The 7959-nt window shown below is 38.7% G+C and overlaps 1 protein-coding gene across 1 annotated transcript; it reads left to right on the top strand.

The window, feature by feature from the left end:
- The first annotated feature begins 1993 nt into the window (after nucleotides 1–1993).
- Nucleotides 1994–3939, top strand: EIF1B (eukaryotic translation initiation factor 1B). The gene is made up of 3 exons (XM_009072472.1): nucleotides 1994–2179; nucleotides 2886–2987; nucleotides 3555–3939. The coding sequence occupies exons 1-3, from the start codon at nucleotides 1994–1996 to the stop codon at nucleotides 3597–3599; spliced, it is 333 nt and encodes a 110-aa protein (XP_009070720.1). The 3' UTR covers nucleotides 3600–3939.
- The last annotated feature ends 4020 nt before the right edge of the window (nucleotides 3940–7959 follow it).

Here is a 7959-nt window from a genome sequence, read left to right as displayed (position 1 = left end):
ACTGAGCGGGTGTCGCCGTGCCCGCGGCGCTCTCGGCCCGTCCTTGTGCTCGGAGCGGCGTCGGGCGGCAGGCTCAGCTCCCTCTGCGCTCCCGCAGGAGCTGCTGCCGTGTCCTCCCTGCCCCGAGTGTCGGTGTCACCCCGGGCTGGGCTTTCCCGAAATTCTCCTCTCTGTGGGCACAGGCGGTTTGCATCCTCTGCTGAGGAAGGATGTCATTTCCTCGGTTCCAATTGCTCGTTAGTTTGCTGCCTCATCTCATCCTTACCAATGTCCCAAAACGCGATATAAGCACTGCAGAGGGAGTTGTTTTTATTTCTGTACCTTTCTGTATGTTCTATACAGAGGCAGGGCATTTCTCTCGTGCCAGCAGGGAAGTTTGCCGTGCCAGGCCGTCGTTCTCCACCTTGCTTATCTGTAGGCAGCAGAAGTGAGCGGGTTAGCGCTTTATACAGTAATTTTGTCAGACTTTTGGTCACAGTTCTGACTCTAATCTGCACATATAAGCCGTATGAGAAGGCTGTGAGAATCATGGTTTGAAAGCTCACCCTGTGCTCGGGAAGGTGCTGCCCAAAGGATTTGTTTGAAGTGATCCAGTGTTAACACCTACAGTGCTGACTTATTTCCAGCCTAAAGACCTAAACTCTGCCAAGTGAACTTGGCTTATCTCTAGTCTAGAGTCCTAAATTCTGCCAAGTGATCTTCATGCCCATATCCTAATGTTCTTTCACTTTTCTTCTTGACTAATTTTTTTTATTAGTGTTTGCTCTACAAGCTGTGGGGCACAGTGAAATTCAGCATGGTTTGACAAATGCCTTAGCAGAAGTTAAGCTAGTCAAGGTTCCCACTGCTGTACTTCTTTCTTTGTGGTGCTTGAATCCTCATCCTGCTCAGTGCCTTTAATGCTCTTGCCATTCTTGTTTCTACAAGGGTTTGTAGGTCTGCAGCTGAACTGCTTCTCTCTGTGTTTCTGCCAAAGTTTTACTTATTTGGGGAATTTCTTTCGAGGGGATAGCAAAACTTGATCAGTGGTTTTAGGCCCAAGTTAGGGGATGGAAGGTTGGGAAGTTGAATGGCTGTTGAACTTACATGGACTCTTCAATATAATTCTGATTAGTATAAAAAATTACTTGTGATTCATCTTAAAAAATAATAACGAACTTCAAGCTTCAAAGTTTGTTTGGAGCTACTTGTATATTTCCTAATTGAATGTTAAATATGTTCTTGTGAAGTACAGAGAATAAGTATTAATCTAGAAGCCTCCCATTCTTCCTAAATGCCTTTCTGTCCTATCTGTGCTAGATAAATTTTAAGCTTGGAAGAGTTTGAGAACTGACCTTTCTGTAGTCAAAGCCTAAATTAATTTTGTTACAATTCTTGCCTAAAGCTGCTGTCTGGAAGAATCTTGGTTTACAGACAGCCTCTGACATCTGTTAGTGTCTGCTGCTTGGTGTTGTTTCTGTTAATAGCCAGGAATGACATCCATGCCTTAAAATGCTGGTACTGTGGTAGTTGTAGTGGTGTAAAGCTTCTGTTCTGGACGTGTAAGGGAGTGTGTACTAGAGCTTTTTTATTTCTCTGTACTTATTAGTTGATCCAGTAAGAGATGCAATTGCTTTATTTCACTTTACATGCACATGACTCTCTAAAACTTACGTGCCCTTGCTGTTCTGTCAGAACCATGTTTACAGGTTCAGAGCTTCAGGTTTTACACTTTGCAAGAAACAATGAAGTAAACTGACAGTGTTGCAGAAAATTGTATATATCTGCAAGGGCATTGAAGAAACTGGGTGCTTGGTAGTTGAGAGCACTGTCCTGAGGAGGTAGCTTAATGAGACTTAATACAGCTGTAGGAAAAAGCACTCTGATTTTAACAGTGTGTTTGTAAGCAGGGAGAAAATATCGAGATTATCCCCTAAATAATAATAGTATTTTGTGAAGTGAGGAAGTTAACTGCCAGTTTTGAGCTTGGGTGTTTTCCTTTGTGGGAATTAACATGAACCTTTCTGCTCCTGCAGACCCCTTTGCTGATGCAACAAAGGGCGACGACTTACTCCCGGCAGGGACTGAGGATTACATTCATATAAGGATCCAGCAACGAAACGGGAGGAAGACACTAACAACTGTTCAGGGAATTGCAGATGATTATGACAAGAAGAAACTTGTGAAAGCTTTCAAAAAGGTAAGGCTGCTGATTTGATTTGATAGTAAACATATATAAAGGAGTATGATATCTTTTAATACCAAGTAACAGAATATTTTTTTTACTTTATTCTTACCAGTGCACATCACTTTCATATGCAGGTGGATCCCTTTCCATGTGTTTCTCAAAATACCTATCAGTGTCTATTGACAGTGATTTTCACTAAAAGTTAAATGCTTCTTTCCTATCAAGAAATAAATAAAATATGTTCTGAATATTTCATGAAAATAGCACAAGTGCAAGGCTTTGTTGATGCAAAGAATAAAATCAGTTCAAACTACAACTGGGTTTGCGTTCCTGCCTCTCTTACAGCTGGGTTGCTGTTCTAAATAGAGACCTTTAGTTTTGCCAGGATAAAAATACTTACATTAAAATAGTGTGGAGTTGAAAGGCTGTATCTTATGACTTTGTTTTCCGTTCTTGTAATGAGTGTTGGCCAGTTCCTTCTGCACAGTAGCTAATCCTGTCATAGCCTGAATTTGCCATCAGCAGCTTAGTTTGTGTATCTATGCATCAGCAGATATATTCCATTTGCTCTCAAAACCAGCAAAATAGATTTAGCCTTTGCCTCAATTGGCATCAAAATTTAGTAAGCATCTTCTGAAGCAAAGTTCTCCTGAAAAGACTGACTAAGCAAAATCATGATGTACATCAGATGTCTTACAATATGAATGTTTCTCTCTAGAAATTTGCTTGTAATGGTACAGTGATTGAACATCCTGAATACGGCGAAGTTATCCAGCTGCAAGGTGACCAGAGGAAGAACATTTGCCAATTCCTCTTGGAGGTGAGGCACTGCAGATAAATATCTAAACCTCTCTGGTAGCCATAGAATGGCAGGTGGTATTGATCCTAATTAACCAGCTAAAGATGTCCACTATAGTGCCTTTGTATTTTCAGCCAAAAAGTGAAATGACACTTGCAGAATGACAGTAAACCTCTGCTAAGAATCAAAACATTGTGGAATGCCTTTATCCTGTTACAACACACCACTTGTTCACTGGAAGGTGCAGCTTTAGCTTTGTTTGTAAAATCAAGTGTTCTATGCAAACCATAATCATGAGACTGAAAATGCTATGAAGGAAAGAGGCTTACTGATGGAAATCATGATGCAGATTTGTTTCACAAAGAATAAGCACTAGGACTACAGAACAAAGGAGATGTCTGATAAGATTTTCTTTTTGTGTGGTCACTTCTCCTTGGCCCAGAAACATTCTGGAAACAGAAAAATTTTTATTGAGTATATGCTGTATAGCAGTTTCTTTAAACAAACTATAAGATTGTGGGAATTTGATATTGATGTAATATCCTAAGTATATAAGCTTTACTGAAATATGTTGCTTTTCTCCTTTAGATTGGCATTGTCAAGGAAGAACAACTGAAAGTTCATGGTTTCTAACACACTTGTACTCTCATGAAGAACCCTGCAGTATTGGTCTCACCTAGCCTGGCTCTTCTGTGAAAAATGAATCTTTGCAGTAAATGGACTTCCCTGTTACCTGAACATTTACAATTTGATTCAGATTTGCATGACTGCATGAAACAGATGGTGTGTAGTCTAGAAACACATAAGAAAACTTCAGTAAGGTGGTAATGAAGACACTTGTGAACTATAACACATTTCCAATGGAAATGTTTTAGTGATGATTGTTCAGTTTAGTACTCTCCGTCTCACTTAAATGTGTGAGTTGTATTCAAATAGTATGTGTTGTTGCTTAAAAATAAAAGTTTATTCATATATTTTATGGGATACCTGAAATGCTTTAGCTTAAGTTTTAAACTAGTGCTGCAGCCTTGCTGAGGAATGGCTGAACTGCTTTGTGGCAGGTGTAGCTCACTGCTCATTGAAGAAATTGGAAAATCTACACGATGAAGTATTAGCTGATTAATCAGTAGATTAGCTAAGTGTGATCTTATCCCATAGCTGTAAGACTAGAGCTTTAAAGTCTGCAGTGTAGGTGTATCTTACTAGCAGCATAATAAGACATAAATTGTTTGCTGAGTAAGTACCTGGGTCTTCTCTAAAATTTATTGCAGTGACTATGAGGTATTAGTGCAAAGCATAGTGGGGGTAAATAAACTGAGCTCTTCAAGGCTGCTATTACTGAGAACATGCTAAATATCTAGGTCTTACATGGTACTCACAGAAGATTTGAAGGAAGTGGATGGAATGTTTTAACTCCTGTCAGTGAGTGAGGGGCGAGTTGGCTTCTGCCATGAGTGTGCATTTAATGCTGGCAAGCAGACTACTTTAATGAGCTGGTTAGTTTTAACTGCAGGAGTAAGGAAGGGAACAGGCTCTACACTAGCCTTTTCCTGGTATGAAAAATGTTACTGCGATTAAAGGTTGTTACAGAGGGTGTTGTGCAGTTTGGGTGCTGCTACAGCAAGCTGGTTTAGTCTATTTTTCTAGCAGGCAATTTGTTCAGTGTTATCGGAGGTTATGATAGATTTGTTCCACCATGTTTTTATCTAGTTTTAGTTAGCTGTAGGCACTTGGTATTCTGTCTGTAAGACAAATTCTCTTGAAGAATGAAAACGATTCATTTGGTGAAACATGCAGATCTTGTCTTCCTTTTGAGATAGACATGGACATTTTCTCTGCAACAATTCAAAACATGCTGAGCTGCAAAACCATAACAAGTGTGGGACATGTTTAAAAATCTTCATGTAATACCATAATACTGGAAAGGAAGAAGGAGACATTTCTTTACTGCTAAGACTTAGTAATAACTCAGCCAGGAAAAAAAATTGATGATTACCTAAGTAACATTAAGAGTAGGCAAAACTATATTACTTAATATCACATGTGCCTGTACTTTCTTTCCTATTCAGATTTGCCTTTCTAAACAGAAATGTCCGATTTTAACTTGTTTGAACCTCTTTACTGTTTTTTTAGATTTCTGAATTCAGATATGAAACCTTTTGGGACTAGCAACAATTAGGCAAGCATTATATGGCAATTTTTTGGTCCATTTGGTCTAGACAATTTCACCTGTAAGAATCCGGTGTCCAGTCTCTGTCTCCACAAACTCTGCCTGTTGCTACAGATCTTAAGTGTTCCAGAGGAAGGATATTCCAGAAGCTTATATACTTATATATTAAGGTATAATGCATTCAGGCAGAGAGAAAGCCTGCTGCAAAACACAAAATACCAGCACACCAAATGAAAACCCAAAGGATAAGTCTTAGGCAAGTCTTGCAGATTAGCAGAATAAAATCATTCCACTGCAAGTTTACCTAGTCCTGATTCTTAGGTGCTAAAGTAATTAATCCTTTGGGGGTACATAACATTTAGTGATTTTCATTGTATCACATGCCAGAAAAACTGATGTTCTCCTTTAAAGCTTGTTCTCCTGCCCAAGAGGAAAAACAAGCAGTATCTTCTCCTATTTCATTGGTATTACATGAGTACTTCTAGTGGGTCTTGAATTGGAGATTAATGAATGACTTGCAGGTCTTGTGTTACTGAATCAGTCTTCATTTCAGATGGCATTCCATTAACTTTTACTGCCTCAGCTTGAGTCATTTCTCCATAGTCATTCTGCTTCTAATAAATAAGAAAAAAAGCTAATGTTTTCTTCCTCCTTATTTAAAAATTCTTTCTGATAGGAAGAAACTTGCAGTTTTCCAAGGTGGTTTGGTTTTTATGCCCTAGTGGGAATGCTTGTGTTTTGCCCTTTGAAGGGCAAAATTAAAGGGAGAGGGAATAAGAAATAACACATTTGAAGTTTAAAGCAACAAAATTTGTTGTGGCAATAAACCATTTAATCTTTGTAGAAAAAAAGCAGAATTTTTTTCCTTGAGTGTTTTAAACTAGAACAGTGTCTCTAAGATTGTAATGAGCCTTTTTACATGCCCAAACCTCTTTGTGCACTCTAGATGAAAGGCTTGAACAATTTTGTGCTTTGTCGTCTTATTCTGAAACTTCTTTGTCAAAGCTTAACTTACTTGAAATACATGTCCATGTTTCAAGAATGCTAGAAATGAAGGCTCTGGAAAAAAACTGTTGAAAATACTGCCATGAAGATGTTTTCACAATGAAGACAGGTTTCAATCTTTTCATCTATTCCAAAATAGGTTAAAATGGTAGGGGTTGTGACCCATAGTTGTTAAGGCAGTTAAAGGAAACTTACAATAGAAAACACTTTTGAGACCCACTAGTAGGACTTCAGACTGGTCAAGCTCAGACTGCAAAGAGCGGTGGCTTCTCTTTGTTGGAATGTTGTGAAGTCTGTGTCCTTCAGACCTGCAAATCAAGATTGCTTTCTTAATGATACTTGGGCTTAACAACAAGCTGTTATTGGATGTAGAAACTGTTGTTTCAAATTCACAGCCTTGTACATGGTTATATTAGTCTGTTATAGCTGACTTTTTGAGCTAATACATTGGAGTAGGGTGTTGCATAAATAAATTCATTAAATTGTCTGTTCAGAGCCTACATCTACTTAATGCAGCCATGAACAATGAAACCCTCACTTCCTGAACAGTGGTAGCAGTCTTTATTTGTAGAATATGAAATCTAGTAATTTATGTCTGTAAGGTGCCTACTTCCTCTTGCTGTGTGAATTATCAGACCCTTGACTGTCACCTGTGGTCTACTAAATCTGACTCTGTTTCAGAGATGGGTGTGAAGAGCACAACTATGGGCAGATAATTTTCTCAAGTGGAAGAACCTTTGAAAAGAGGAATGTCTGGGTTGTGTGTGTGTGTGTGCTATTCATTGGTTCAGAGGCTTGGCTTAAACCTTGGTTCCTGCACTGCATTCTTGCACAGAACGAAAATGAAAACATTTTGGTTTGGAGAGCTTTTTTTGGAGAGGGAGGAGGGAACCCCAGTAGAAGAACTGCCTTAGGAAATATGTTTATATCTGAAGTCTGTTTTCATTAACTTCAATTTCTGGACTGCAAGACCTCTATAATGTTGTTTCTGTCTCTGTATCTTTAAAAATCCTAGTTAACTTCCTTAAGACTTTGCCATTTAAAGTTCTACATACATCTAAAGCCATTATAAAACTTTAAATGGTGAAGATTTATTGAAGCTGAAGTCTCTAATATTTGAAATAGTAATAATTAGGCAGAAATCTTCATTTAGTCCTTTACTGCTCTCCTGCTTATAGCTGGTATGTAGTTGCCCTGAAGATGCATGTGTTATTTACAGACTCACCAGTAAGCAGATATCCCTTCTGTAATGCCATACCCTGTTTGTAGTTTTTGTATGATCTTATCTAACATGCTGCAGTGTTACAGGCTGCACTACTCTAATTTTACAGTATAGGACAGACATAGCTTGAGTACATCCTTAATTATTCTTATAAGGCTCTAGTGTACAGGATCTGTGTGTTACACCCTGGTTTAAAGTGTCTCAGTAGTTCCTCACACTATGTGAAAATATGTGCAAGATCAGTATTTAGCCAGTTAAAGAATGAGGGAGGCCTTTTGATAGAAGGGGACACAGTAGGGGTTACTGTCACTTCTATGTATTCAGTGTTGGTTAGTGTCACTTGGGCATTCCTCTAAGGAGTGTGCTGCTGCCACTAGGGAAATTGAAGTGGTCTCAGAGGGTCATGTGTATCTAAGTACTGAGACTCTCAATACATCCATACTCAGATTAGTGAGGAATGTGACCTCACACATGAAGGTTATTTTCCAGTTGCCAGATCAAAACCTCTTGAGATGAATAAGGGAGAAATGAGTGTTTTATATTTGCTGTATAGATGCTTCATGCCTACCATTTCCAGTTTACATTAAAACCCTAAA

The sequence above is a fragment of the Acanthisitta chloris genome, unplaced genomic scaffold, assembly GCF_000695815.1.
Source record: "Acanthisitta chloris isolate BGI_N310 unplaced genomic scaffold, ASM69581v1 Scaffold46223, whole genome shotgun sequence".
NCBI classification, from domain to species: Eukaryota; Metazoa; Chordata; class Aves; order Passeriformes; family Acanthisittidae; genus Acanthisitta; species Acanthisitta chloris.
The sequence above is the reverse complement of the archived record's forward strand: the minus strand, read 5'-3'. Positions and strand labels throughout refer to the sequence as shown.

Excerpts from the sequence above, each read along its gene's own strand:
- EIF1B (XM_009072472.1), top strand. The coding sequence starts at position 1,994 with ATGAACCTTTCTGCTCCTGCAGACCCCTTTGCTGATGCAACAAAGGGC. Across the intron at positions 2,180-2,885 it reads TTGTGAAAGCTTTCAAAAAG|AAATTTGCTTGTAATGGTAC; the intron begins GTAAGGCTGCTG and ends GTTTCTCTCTAG. Across the intron at positions 2,988-3,554 it reads TTTGCCAATTCCTCTTGGAG|ATTGGCATTGTCAAGGAAGA; the intron begins GTGAGGCACTGC and ends TTTCTCCTTTAG.